Source organism: Microtus ochrogaster, unplaced genomic scaffold (genome assembly GCF_000317375.1).
Source record: "Microtus ochrogaster isolate Prairie Vole_2 unplaced genomic scaffold, MicOch1.0 UNK115, whole genome shotgun sequence".
Taxonomy (NCBI): Eukaryota; Metazoa; Chordata; class Mammalia; order Rodentia; family Cricetidae; genus Microtus; species Microtus ochrogaster.
The window spans coordinates 815,139-828,870 of record NW_004949213.1 but is presented as its reverse complement, the minus strand read 5'-3'; the positions used below and the strand labels follow the sequence as shown (position 1 = coordinate 828,870).

At 54.9% G+C, this 13,732-nt stretch overlaps 2 protein-coding genes across 5 annotated transcripts in view; one reads left to right on the top strand and one right to left on the bottom strand.

Moving 5' to 3' along the window:
• The window catches only part of Map3k10 (mitogen-activated protein kinase kinase kinase 10), a 22,668-nt gene extending 8,936 nt beyond the window's left edge, over window positions 1–13,732 (top strand). The window contains exons 3-10 of one of the 4 annotated variants that reach the window (XM_026778232.1): window positions 1,751–1,899; window positions 2,250–2,425; window positions 3,097–3,343; window positions 4,866–4,982; window positions 7,421–7,574; window positions 7,648–7,760; window positions 8,059–8,739; window positions 13,341–13,732. In XM_026778232.1, coding sequence (XP_026634033.1) covers window positions 1,751–1,899; window positions 2,250–2,425; window positions 3,097–3,343; window positions 4,866–4,982; window positions 7,421–7,574; window positions 7,648–7,760; window positions 8,059–8,739; window positions 13,341–13,390 — 1,687 coding nt within the window. In that variant the 3' untranslated portion in view covers window positions 13,391–13,732. Of the gene's footprint in view, window positions 1–1,750; window positions 1,900–2,249; window positions 2,426–3,096; window positions 3,344–4,865; window positions 4,983–7,420; window positions 7,575–7,647; window positions 7,761–7,999; window positions 8,740–9,607; window positions 10,287–13,340 lie in introns of those variants that run through there. The other 3 variants (XM_005371601.2, XM_013355344.2, XM_026778233.1) reach the window with 3 other exon arrangements.
• Window positions 10,380–12,534, bottom strand: Ttc9b (tetratricopeptide repeat domain 9B). Its single transcript, XM_005371600.3, has 3 exons — window positions 12,019–12,534; window positions 11,299–11,481; window positions 10,380–10,590 (listed from the first exon to the last, which is right to left on the bottom strand). The coding sequence occupies exons 1-3, from the start codon at window positions 12,437–12,439 to the stop codon at window positions 10,475–10,477; spliced, it is 720 nt and encodes a 239-aa protein (XP_005371657.1). The 5' UTR covers window positions 12,440–12,534; the 3' UTR covers window positions 10,380–10,474.

The following is a 13,732-nucleotide window of genomic DNA, read 5'->3' as shown; positions in this document are numbered from 1 at the left end:
TGGTGAACTGAGTTCTAAAGGGCAAGGAGCAGGTGCTGAGCTGAGTGTTCAGAACGCGGAACTGCAGCAGAGCAGGAAGGGCTGAGGAGGAACCTGTGGCTGAGGGACACCCTGGGTCCTGCTCTTCGGTGCAATGAACACTAGCCCCTGTGACAGATACGAATACATGGTCCCATTGGAGTCCCATCCTGGTGTCTCCATTGACTGTCAGTCACTAGTCAGGTTGCAAGTTGTTCAAACCACAACGTAATGTTTTGGAGCAGAGCCAAGTCAGACAGAAGTTCCCACTGGCTCTCTGGCACAGCCGCTGTTTGCTGAAGGTGTAGCCACCTTTGTATGTGTGGCCAAATCTTTGGGATGCCCTGGTGATTAGGGGCCCCAGCCTCACAGGCTCCTTCTGGCTGTGTTCCTGAATAAGGTGGTAGTGTCACAGGTCAGGACACCAGGTGCTCATGTGTCCCAGCCACCAGGTATCAGTAGCACTCCTCGGTCCAAGTAGCAATCAAAACCTACCCTGTCGGCTTCCACACGGGGATGGTGGGCATCGTGGTCCAGAATGGCTGCTTGAGCTCCAGACTTTGTACCCACATTCCAACCAGAAAGGAGATGGAAAGGGGGTGCCCTTTGCCATTGAGGATGGCAAGATGAGATCCTGTCAGTGCCTTCTGTCTTGAAGCTTTATTGTAAGGATGACTAAGCCTGCCTAGCACAGTGGGGTGAGTCTGGAATCGTCCTACCTTGTGTTGACAAGTAAGGGTCAAGGAAGGCTTTCTTGCAGAGGGGGCAACATCAGCAGAGACTTGAAGGACAAAGTTAAAATGCAGAAAGGGAAGAGTGTTCTTGACAAAAGGGACAGCCTATACAATGGTCAGAGGTTTGGAAGAGCCTGGCTCTTTAGAGACAACACTACAAGGGTCAACAAAGGTCAGTGCGTAGGATGTGTGCTTCCTAGCATGGTGGCATACATCTGTAATTACAGTCCTCACGAGGCAGAAGACTTGAAGTTTCAGGGTCATCATGGACGTACAGTGAGCTCCAGGTTGGCCTTGGCTATGGTGAGACTAAGTTGCATTGGAGGCGGAGGAAGAGGAGGCTGCAGCTGCTGTGGCCTGAGTGCTCGCCTAGTATGCATGAGGTCCTAGATTGAATCCTCAGCAGTTTTTAAGATCTGATTTTAGCCTCTACAAGATTGCTCAGTGGGTAGATGTTTGCCACCAAGGTTGACAGCCTGAGTTAGATCCCTGGGACCCGCATGGTGGGAGAGAACCAACTCCGCAAGTTGTGCTCTGACCTCCACATGTGAACCGTGCCCCCGCCCGTCCACAATAAAGCAGGTTTTAAAGAGAAATAAATGATGACTTCATTAAAATGTGGCTCTGGGTACAGTGTTGGTCCCTTTAATCCCAGCGTTTGGGAGGTGGAGGCAAGTGGATCTCTGAGTTTGAGGCCAGGCTGGTTGACATAGTGAGTTCCAGGCCAGCTAGAACTAGAGGGACTGTATAAAAATAAAAATAAATAAAATAGGCAGGATTTCCTGGTAGGCATCGGGGTCCCACACTAGTTTTGAGTAGGGGCCAGAAAGTGGTCAGAAATGTTGGGAGACAGCCCTGTCTGCCTTCTGAAGAATAGACCTGTGGAGGTCAGTTATGCTCTGTAGCCTCGCCAGCTGGAAGGAGGAGTAAGGGAGGGCTGGAGTACAGGTGAAGACTGGGGTGGGCTGCGGCATCACCCTCCCTCTCCCTGCCTGCAGCTTCGGGGTGCTGCTCTGGGAGCTGCTGACCGGGGAGGTCCCCTACCGAGAAATCGACGCCTTGGCCGTGGCTTACGGTGTGGCTATGAACAAGCTGACGCTACCCATCCCCTCCACGTGCCCCGAGCCCTTTGCCCGCCTACTGGAGGGTGAGCCAGGGCCCTGTGGAGAGGGTAGGCTCAGCTTTGGGGACAGGGTCCCATGGGCCACACCTCTCCCCTTTATGCCATCCTTGCATTCCAGTGGGCCCAAAAATGGGGGAGAAGGCTCTGGAACCCAGGGGTCCTATGGATGTCATCCCCATCATTGCTTCCATGGCTCCCAGACCCATGTGAGCACCTGAGGGCATGGGACACTGGGGTTCCTGTCTGACCCTGGATCCCTTCGAGGGATCTGGGGTTCTCCCCCATTGTCTCCCATGGCATGTTAACAGGAACTTAGCTAAGTCTTGCCTTGCTCTGAGCGTGGATGCTGACCCTCACCCCACTTCCCACCCCAGAATGCTGGGACCCAGACCCTCATGGGCGACCGGATTTTGGCAGCATCCTGAAGCAGCTGGAGGTCATCGAACAGTCGGCCCTGTTCCAGATGCCACTGGAGTCCTTCCACTCGCTTCAGGAAGACTGGAAGCTAGAGATTCAGCACATGTTCGATGACCTTCGGACCAAGGAGAAGGTGAAGGCAGGAGACAAGGGTGGGGTGCAGCAGGATCCCGGCTCTGATGCCTTGGGCAGCTCAGAATCCAGGCTCCCTGAAACCCCTCACCCCTTTTGGGTCCATGCAGGGTGTTTTGCATGTTAAGACAGTTTCCTGTTGGACTAATAAGAAAAAGGCCGCCTGTACTGAAGTACTTACAGGTGATTCGGCATGCTGTCTGGGATTGGCTTTAAGTATGATAGCAAACATTAAGAGGGGGTGAAAGAAAGGAACAGACTTGGCAGGTGTAGGTGACCATTGAAGTGAGATAATGGGTAATAGGTGTGCCGTTCTGTTTTGGGCCTATTTGAAGTTTTCCTGTTTGCTTTTGTGGATGCTTGTTTTACGAAGGATAGTTTACTTAACAAACCAGAGAGCTGTGAAGGCGGTAGTGGTATAGCTGGGGTGTAGAGCACTTGCCTGGCATGCTCAAAACCCTGGATTCCGGCACAGCACAGCATAAAGCAGGCATGGTGATGCATGCTGCCCTCCCCCGTTTGGCTCTAACTCAGCACCCTGCCCTGCCTCTCACCTTAGCTAATTAAGTATGAACTGGAGTGTGAACCCCAGCCTGGTGCCCACAAGACCCAACTGCCCCGGGACCACTGGCGGGCGGCCCCAGAAGCTTAGACCCGCCCTCCTCCCTCCAGGAGTTGCGTAGCAGAGAAGAGGAGTTACTGAGAGCCGCTCAGGAGCAGCGGTTTCAGGAAGAGCAGCTGCGGAGACGCGAGCAGGAGCTGGCAGAGCGAGAGATGGACATCGTAGAACGCGAGCTGCATCTGCTCATGAGCCAACTGAGCCAGGAGAAGCCCAGGGTCCGCAAACGCAAGGGCAACTTCAAGCGCAGCCGCTTGCTCAAGCTGCGGGAAGGCAGCAGCCACATCAGCCTGCCCTCCGGTACCACCCGGTCCCCTGAGCGCCCCTCAGAACGTTCTGGGGGCTATGTCTCCATAGAGGGCTGCTTGATTTGTTTGAACAATTATCTGAGCCAGGGTATCATACATGCTAGGCAAGTTTGTTTTTCCATCGAGCTAACCCCTCAGTACCTTAAAGTTTTTTCTGTTGCAAATGTATCATACCCCAAAAAGCCTGGTGTGGAGGCTCATACTTGTCATCCCAGCATCCATCCTGAGACTGAGGCAGGAGAATCACTAAAAGCTCAAGGCTAGACTGGGCCATCCTGGTTAAGGGTTGAGATTCTCAAAAGGAAAACAAAGTCTTAATTCCCTACCTGGCACATGTGACTGAGGTTAAAAGTCACAGCATGGCTGGTAACAGTACCAGCCAGTGGAGATATGCCACGGGCATAACATTCAGCAGCCACATTGAAAAGCTGAAAAGAAGCCAGGCATGGTGGAGGCAGGAGGATTAGGAGTTCAAGATTGTCTTCCCGGTATAACAAATTCAAAATCAATTTAGGCTGCATATGATCCTGTCTCAAATCACAATACAAAGAAACTGTGGGATAGTCACTGTTTTATTCAGCCCAGTATAGCTATATAAGCTTTATCAAAAAACAAAAAAAACAAAACAAAAAAAAAACAAGATGTTGCTTTCTTGTTTTCACACTGAATCATTGAGATCCAGTGTGTTTTATATTTATAGCACGTCTTGATCTAGGTGTTAAGTTTCCAGGTCAGGCATGATGGGGCCTACCTATAATACTAACACTGGGAGGCAGAGGCAAATGATCAATTTGAAGCCAGCTGGGATAGAGAGAGAGTTCAGGGCCAGTCTGAGCTACATAGCAAGACCGTATCCGGAAATAAAACAGGTGCTGGGCCAGGGGCTCAGAGAGGGGTTGGGGGTGTGGCTCAGTGGTAGAGCACTTGCACTAACAGGTGCAGAGCCCGGGGTTACATCCCCAGCACTACCACCGCCCCCACAAATGATCTGGGAGCCTGGGCAGGTAGCTCAATGGTTAGGTACTTGCCTGGCATGCAGAGGGCGTGGGCTTGCAAATATTCCCCTGACACTGCAAATATTGGTATATTTTTTAAATTTATACTAATATTTTATAAACGTTACAAGTTGATGAAGGTAGACTCGCCTGCCCAGTTTGTTTCCAGCATGCTTCAGTGCCTCCAGCAACCAAACATACTATCTTTCTTAAACTTAGTCACAAGTAGATATTAAATTGCACTCCCTCAGGTGCCCCAAGTGCTCCGTGCTCACATAGTATTTAACTGCTGCCCTGGTGGACCCTCAGGTCTGGATCCTTAGTTTAGTTATATTTGGAGCCTCCCTAAGTTTATTCATTCAGGGAGAGCCTAAGAATCTCCATTTCAAGAGAATTCCAGCTGCTCTGGGTGCTGATGAGTCTGGGACTTTTGAGAACCTGTGCCACATGCCCCCTGCTGTCAGTTCCTGTTCCTGCAGAGGATGCCATGCACTTAGGAACGCCTCTTTCTTCTTTCAGGATTTGAACATAAGATTACCGTCCAGGCTTCTCCTACCCTAGACAAGAGGAAAGGATCCGATGGGGCCAGCCCTCCTGCCAGCCCCAGCATCATTCCCCGCTTGAGGGCCATCCGCTGTGAGTATACACAAGGCCCGCACAGTGCGTCAGAAAACCCTCTGAGTATATGGCTGGCTTGCCTGGTTCTCATCGGGGCAGCAGCTAACACATACATCACTAAACAGCATCCTTTCCAGGAACAGAGTAGACGATAAGACATTGGTGCTGGGAGTTAAGTACAGCTCAGGGGGAGAGCCTGTATGTAGCATATCATGAAACCTTGCTTGCTGTTCCAGCACCAAAAACAGAGGGAGAATGTATTAGGGTTCCCCAGAGAGACTCCATCAGTAGACTGTAGTTAAGAGGGTTGGATCAGAGTTATAGACCCTGGCACATGCATCCATCCTGCAAGCTGGAGGGACAGGAAACAGGCTGCTCTACACCACACCCACATCCAAAGTCAAGGGACTCAGAGAGGGCAGCTCAAGGTTGAGTTCCAGAAGCCCAGAAGTAGGCTCTCCCTCTGCCTCTTTGTTCTGTTTGGGCCTGGAGTAGACTGATGGGAGAAGGTAGATCGTCTACCCTGTCTGCTCAAATGCTCATTTTCCCCAGAACCACTTCAGCACACCTAGAAATGGGAGGTGGGCAGCATTCTGGGCATCCTCAGCCCAGGAGAGGGGAGGCCACAGAAAGACTGGTGCTGCCTAGAGTGGAGGAACTGGTGTGCCCCATGGGAGGGAATGGTGGCCCTGCAGGAGGGGCAGCAGAGGCAAGGCTAAGAATCAGAGTGGCATGGTCCAGCCTCAAGGTCAGCTTGGCAGAGCAAGCAGGGGAAGCAGTGTTCTGTGGAGAGGGGATGCAGAGCCAGAACATACAGCCCTGGAGACACAGAGAATCTGATTTTTAAAACTGTATTTTTTTTAAAGATTGTATTATTTATTTTTTATTTCTTGGGTATGGGTGTTTTGCCTGCTTCTGTGAATACGCACCATGTGCATGCAGTTCCTGCAGAAGCCAGAAGAGGGAGTCAGATCCCCCAGAACCGGAGTTACAGGCGGCTTTAAGCTGTCATGTAGGTGCTAACACACAGACCAAGATCCTCTGAGAGAGCAGCCAGTGTTCTTAACCCCTGAGCCATCTCTCCAGCTCCTGATTTTTTAAAAATGTTTGGCAGTGCTCAAGGCCTCATGTGTGTAAAGCATGTGTTCTTCAACTAAGTTTAGCCCTTGCCGTTGTTGTTGGTGTGTGTGTGTGTGTGCGTGTGTGCACATGTGTGTGTGCACGTATGTGTACGCATGTGTGTGCGTGCGTGTGTGTGCATGTGTGTGTGCGTGTGTACGTGTGCGCGCATGTGTGTGTGTGCACGTGTGTTTACGCATATGTGTGTGCATGTGTGTGCGCGTGTGTGTGTGCGTGTGTACGTGTGTGTGCGCGCTTGTGTGCATGTGTATGTGCGTGTGTGTGCGTGCGTGTACATTTGTGAATGTATAGGTATGCCTGTGTCCAATTATGCATAGGCATAAGATGGGAAATGGAGGATTTACCTTAAAAGTTGACTTGAGGTTAAAGTTGTTCCTAAAACCAATTCATACTAGGTCAGCCCAGATACTTGGGGGTACATTTAAATGGGAACCACCCAGATCTGATTGTTAGCAGGGGTGGAGAAATCTATGTTATTTGAAGAGGGGAAGCCTGGCATTAAGTTGGGGGTCTGGGTTAGGAGCATTGTTTGGAGAGGGTGTGTGCATATTCCTATAGGCGAAGGGGTGAGGCTGCCAAGTGCATCAGTACAAGGGGAGTGTGCAGAACCCAGGCAGTGTAATCCCAAACTACTGAACCTGTCCCTTTGTTTGCCTGACTCGGGGTCTCATGTAGCCCAGCCTGGCCTGGAGCTTACTGTGTAACTAAGGATGACCTTGAACTCCTGAACCTTCCACCTCCACCTCTTTGGTTCTGAACTGTAGGCACATCACCATGCTCAGTTTACACAGTGCGGGGGCGGGGGGGGGGCAAACCCAGGGCTTGGTGTACAAGAGGCAAACACTGCAAACTGAGCTTCATCCTCAGCCTTTTGTTGTTGTAAGGGTCTTGCTCTGTCTTCCAGGAGCATCTGTAACTCGTGCTTATTATAGCTGTTTGTTTATGTGTGTGCAGGTGGGTGAAGATCAGAGAACGACCTGGCGGGGGTCAGGTCTCTTTCCACCAGAGAGCCACACACTAGGAGATAGTAGAACAGGGTGAATTCAGGAGCATGGAGGAAAGAGAGCCGCAGACCCCAGAGCTCAGGGCTGTGCCGGCTAGAATGAAGCTGAAGCCTTGGAAGGGGAGTGAGGACACCAGCTCAGGAGTTGGGGGGAGTGTCTTAAGAAGAATCCAATTGCTGTGTTGGGTTTGAGGGGCCCCAATAGCAGTGGAACATTAGGGAAAGATTTACCGCAGGAGTAGCCATCAGAAAGGTCCCTAGGGTGACCGGGGTCTCCTTCTTCATGACTCACTTATGACTCCTCTCCACCCAGTGACTCCCATGGACTGTGGCAGCAGCAGTGGCAGTGGAACATGGAGCCGAAGTGGGCCACCAAAGAAGGAAGAACTGGTTGGGGGCAAGAAGAAGGGCAGGACATGGGGCCCCAGTTCCACTCTGCAGAAGGAGCGGGCCGGAGGAGAGGAGAGGTATGGGTGTTTAGCTGCCTGCCCCTGTGCCTGCCTAACCCATGCCCTGACGCCATCTCCCTGTGCCCTGCAGGCTCAAGGCCCTGGGGGAAGGAAGCAAGCAGTGGTCCTCAAGCGCCCCAAACTTGGGCAAATCCCCCAAGCACACCCCCATGGCCCCAGGCTTTGCGAGCCTCAATGAGATGGGTAAGAGAGTGTGGGTGCTCCGGGGAGTGGAGGGGACAAGAGAAATTGTGGCCGAGGGAACAGCAATCAGGCCTAGGCAGACATACCCAGAAGAAGAAACAGCAGCTCCTGGCCTGGGGGTTGGCGCTCATTTTCAGAAGCAAGGCTTTGGGGAGAGAGATTTGAGGGTGACATCTAGTGGCATCTGTAGAGTGGGAATCTTGCTTTTGGAGGTCATTGGGGGAAGTCCTTGCCACCAGGTCTGGGGGAAGGTGAGGAAAGGTGGGATCAGCCGAGTGATGGACCTCTCCGGTTGCAGAAGAGTTTGCGGAGGCAGATGAAGGCAACAGCGTGCCCCCTTCCCCCTACTCCACCCCGTCCTACCTCAAGGTGCCTCTGCCCGCCGAGCCCTCTCCTTGCGCGCAGGCGCCATGGGAGCCGCCGGCTGTGACCCCCTCCCGGCCAGGACACGGAGCCCGTAGGCGCTGTGACCTGGCGCTGCTGGGTTGCGCCACGCTGCTGGGCGCCGTAGGCCTGGGCGCCGATGTGGCCGAGGCGCGTGCTGGGGACGGCGAGGAGCAGCGGCGCTGGCTGGACAGCCTCTTCTTCCCACGTCCTGGCCGCTTTCCTCGGGGTCTAAGCCCGACTGGGCGCCCCGGGAGTCGCCGTGATGACACAGCTCCCTGCCTGGGCCTGGCGCCCTCGGCCACCCTGGTGTCACTGTCCTCTGTGTCCGATTGCAACTCTACGCGCTCCTTACTGAGGTCCGACAGCGACGAGGCTGCGCCCGCCGTACCCTCCCCGCCGCCCTCTCCCCTGGTGTCCTCACCCAGCACCAATCCCCTTGTGGACGTGGAGCTGGAAAGCTTCAAGAAGGATCCCCGCCAGTCGCTCACGCCCACCCACGTCACCGCCGCACACGCAGTGAGCCGGGGACACAGGCGGACCCCATCGGATGGGGCGCTGAGGCAACGAGAACCTCTGGAGCTCACTAACCAGGGTGAGTGAGGCCACCCATCACAGGCCACTGCCCTTTCTCCTTTGGAGCACGGGGGAAGAAGCCTCTGCGCCCCCTACCCTCATTGCTGGAGGCACGGTGGGTCTCGGGATGCCTGAGACGGGACCAATTGGAGGTGACAGTATAATACCTGCAAGGGCGGGCGGGTGACTTGATGGCGACTGGAAGCAGGGGTAGCTATCGGCACGATCTTGTCTACTTATTTTTGCCAAAATGACAGCAGGTCAGGACTCGCTCTGCCCTACCCGCGGCAGCCTCTGTTTTATAGCCGCTGTGGTCAGATTTGAATATCTCTGCCCCAGCGAGGTGCTGATCTCTCTTCAGAGATGACCATGTGAGCTGGTGGCACTCTCCTGGGAAGCCAGCACTCAGGTCATCCTGGTCTACATACAGAGTTTGAGATCAGCCTTGGCTACATGAGACCCTGTCCCAAAGAGGGGAAAACTGGGCTGGGGCTGTAGCTCCTTTGAGTGAGTGATTGCCTAACACGCAGGATTTGATTCCCACCACCACAGAAAACTGGTGTTTGCACAAACACTGGAACCCCAGCACTCTGGGGGCCAAGGCAGAAGGTTGGGGAGGCATTTACGGTCATTCTCTGCTACACAGAATTCCAGGCTACCCTGTCGCCAAGACCTAAAAAGACCATCTTCCAGATGAATGAGCCATTGGAAGCTGTGGGACCCATTCATGTGGGGCTCCTGGTGGCTGTGGTCTTACTAGGGAACAGGCAGAGCAAGACTGAGAAGTTTCAGGAGAAGCCAGGAACACCACTTTCCGAGGAGGGTTGTTGGCTTAGAAATGGCACCCTTTACCCCAACCCCTCACCCATGTGACCCTCTTTCCCTAGGTCCTCGAGACCCCCTTGACTTCCCTCGACTACCCGACCCTCAGGCCTTGTTCCCCAACCGTCGCCGACCCCTGGAGTTCCCTGGCCGTCCCACCACCCTCACCTTTGCCCCAAGACCCCGGCCAGCTGCCAGCCGCCCCCGTCTGGACCCCTGGAAACTGGTCTCCTTTGGCCGGACACTCAGCATCTCGCCTCCCAGCAGGCCAGACACTCCAGAGAGCCCTGGGCCCCCCAGTGTGCAGCCCACACTGCTGGACATGGACATGGAGGGCCAGAGCCAGGACAACACAGTGCCCTTGTGTGGGGCCTATGGCTCTCACTGAGACCTGCCTGCCACCACCCGCCTGGGCAGCCATGAATGTAGTGCCCCAGGCCCCGCCACAGCCCATCATGCCCCAAGGTGGGGGAGGCCCTGGGCAGGATACTCACTCTATTTATTGGGGAAGAGGGGAGGGGAGGACACTTAATTTATTCCTTTGTACCCCAGGGGGTGGAGCTCTGAGCCCAACCTGCTGTGGGGAGAGGGTGGGCAGGGATACTCAGGGACAGGACATTGTGGGGGATTTGGCACAAAACACAGCATTAAAGGTAACCCCTGCCCCCTACCAAGCTTGGCTGTGTATGCTTCCCCAGCCTGGGCCCTAATGCTGAGTTACCCCACAATGGGAAACCCTTACACCTCACACTTCGTCCTGGGCCTCTTGATTTCTGAGGAAGTGAGACCCAAGTGTGGATCTCCTGTTTCATTCCCACAATAACACAACACAAAGGAGACACCAGTGGCAGGCGCTTTACCAGTAAACACATGAGCCAGGGGGAGTTGCCTGGTGAGGTTAGAGGGAATAAGGTAGAGGCTGCCCTTTGCCCTCAGCCCAGGACATCCCGAGCTGGGCCTCCAGTCCCGCTCTCGCTGTCTTCCCGCTGGAGGCTGCAACGGTTCATCTTCAGCTGAGTCAGCTGGATGTAGCGGAGAACATTGGTGTCTGCAGGGGAGGAACGTAAACTTTATCTTGGTGTCCTGAGACAGGGCAGTGTCCTCATGACCTCAGCTCCCAGCCAGTGGCTCCACCCCAGCACCTGGGCTGTCAGCAACCACTGGGGACATTTCACGCCTCAGTCTCACACGTGCCGCACTGAGCAGGAGAGGCTCCTGTCACACCTCCACCCATCCCCCAGTGACAACTGTTCTCAGCAAACCCCTTGACAGGAGAGCTAATCCTGCCTCTGATCCCACAGCCCTTCACCCAGCACCTGCTGTGTCCCCTCTGTCCTCCTCCTCAGCTTGTGGCATGCCTACACATACGTGGACAAACAATACCCTGAGTGATCTCTGCAAGGGCAGAGGACAAGTGTTCTGGGCACAGGCGTGGAGGGCAGAAGGTTGCCGAGGAGCTGGCTGACTGGGAGGGAGTAGGGGATGTGGGTGTGGGGCGGGAAGTGTTCAAGACAGTCCTAGGTAAGCAGTCAGGGACACGGGGTCGATGGGTTGGGGATTTAGTTGCTTTGCGTGTTTGAGGGGTTGGGGAGATGGCGGAGGAACAGGGTGAGGAAGCCTTTGGTGAAGGTGGATGGCCTTGACCAAGAGCTGGCCACAGCACTTCACTGAGGTAGTTCCAACCTGCCCTGGCCCTCCTGCCTGGGCTTCCTTTGCTCCAACCCCTTGCCCAGCTCCACCCAGCCCTGCCACTCACCTGTGGGCTCCCGGCTTCGAGCTTCCTGCAGGTAGCGCAGCGCACGCGCATAGTCACCCAGGTGGTAGAAGGCGATACCGGCGCGATAGGTGGCCTTGAAGTTGCCCTGCTGTTTCTCCAACACCTTGAGACAGTACTCGCGCACACGCTCATAATTCACCAGCTCCGACTGCAGGAGGCAAGCTGCGAGGGTGCGGAGACCCCTGAACCCCCTAGGACTCACATGACCTCAAGTAACCTGGCCTCTTCTGCTTGGCTAAGGGATTGCTCTGGCCACCAGGGGACGCCAATCTACTATCTCGTTAGTAGAGAATCGATCTGCGCCGCCGCTAGAGGGCACAGGGCAGACATGTCTAAGGCAGTTAGCTGGAGGTCTCCCAAACAATTGAAGTGAGGGACTAAGAACCAAATAGCAATGAAGGAAGGGCAAGCCTTTCTAACCTTGGCTCACGCGCGGCATATCGGGGAGATTAAGTCAGGGAAGTGAACTTTGAACCAAGTCCAAAGCCTGCTTCCTCCATCCTAGAACCCTTCCTTGTTCATCTACTCCCACCTCCTGTTCTCAGTAAGTTCTGAAGTCTCCCCGTCAGACCACAACCCTGATTCCTTCAGCCTCCAGCCACCACCCTCAGGCCCTAAGGCCTCCTGATTGCCCCTTACCACCCACCCGTCTCAGCCACGTCCTCTGCTCCCCCCTGCTCCGCCCCGACGGCCCCATACCGGTGAGGGAGTCATAACATTCAACCTCTGTGCTCTCCACCAGGCGCCGCTGCTCCTCGCTGAGGCGGGCCGGCCCCGGGCTGGCTGCGGGTCCGGGGGAGGGGGCGGGCAGGCCGCCAGGGCGGGCCCCCTGAGCTGCCTTCAGCTGCAGCAGTGCCCGGTGGTACTTGCCAATGGCTTCTCGGAACTTCTTTTCTCGGTAGCAGCGCTGACCCTCCGCCTTGAACGCCACGGCGGCCCGCAGGCTGCTGTCGAGTGCCGCAGCCAGGCCCCCAGACGGCTCTGGGGCAGGACCCGGGCGAGCTGAGCCATGGCGAGGCGCTGAGCCTGGGCCCGGGGGGGAAAGGGCGGGAGGCGGGCGCGGTGGAGGCTCCGGGGCAGCGCTGAGCATCAGCACCGGGGACAGCGCGCCGCGCTGCATTGTGGGAAACTCCTTCGGCCGCCGCTGCAGCTATCGCATCGCCCCCCGCGGGGCCGGTCCCCACCCTTTCTCCGCCCCCGCATCTCTGGCTGCCGTCTCCGGCTGCCCCCTATGGGTCTACCGAAGCCCCTCCAGACTTCCCCTCGTTCACCATAAAATCAGCCGGGTGTCTGGTTTTCTGGTGCCTCCCCCTTGTCCCCACAGTCCTTAACCTCCCCACCAGCCTGCATGCTCTCCCAGAGATTTCCAGAAGAACAGGCTGAGCAGGCTGACATCAGTCACCAGTCATTTGACATGTTGGATAAGAACACAGGATAGGAAGTCAAGTTGCCCAGATTCAAATCCCTACTGGTTTCTCACTACTGTACGAGTTGGACAGTCCCCTCAAATTACCTGTAGTCCTGTAGTGCGGAATAACAGTATACACCCTGGAACCAATTCTTTATTTATGTAACAAACAAACAGCCATCGCTCTGATTCTGTTCTGGGGGCTGCTGGGCCATGATAAAGCAGAAGTCGAGCGAGATGGCACCTGCCTATAATCACGCTCAAACATCTGAGACAGGAGGGTGGACAGTTTGAGGTTAACCTGGGCTAGAGAGAATTCCAGACCAGCCATGGGCTACAAAGAAAAGGGAGGTGATAAAAAAGAAGGGGAGAGAAGGAGGGAGGAGGAGGAAGAAGAATTTAGATATGTCCCCATCTCCTAGGACCGTAGTCTAGTAGGGAGACAGACCAATGACAGCTCAAAGTGAATGAGCCTGGAAGGCACAGAGGGTCATGGCTGAGATGGAGAAGCCAGAGGAGAGCTCTGCCCTGGGGTGGAGTGGGACTGGGGAGTTTTTGGAGGAAGGGCAACCCCAACCAGAGCAATTTGTCCCTTGTCTTCATTCCCTTCCAGAAAAGCCAGTGAGAAGCTGTCACGTCCCCACTGACAGCCCAGAAGCATGAGTACAGTAAGGACAGTTAAGGAAACATGACTGGGTGGTGGCGGTGCACACCTGTAACTCCAGCACCCAGGAATCAGCGGCAGGCAGAACCCTGTGATTCCAAGGCCAGCCTGGTCTACAGAGTGGGTTCCAGGCCAGCCAGAGCTACACGGAGAGACTGACTAAGAAAAGGCAAAGAAGAAAGGAGCGAAAGAAAGCCTTCAGTTATGGCCCTCAAAAGAGTCCAGCGCAGGAAAGCCAGAACCATGGAAGCCTGAGCCCACGTGAGTACCAACCCTGGAACCAACTCCTGAAAACGGTCACCTGATTTCTCCATACATGCTGTAGTACGTGTGTATGTGCA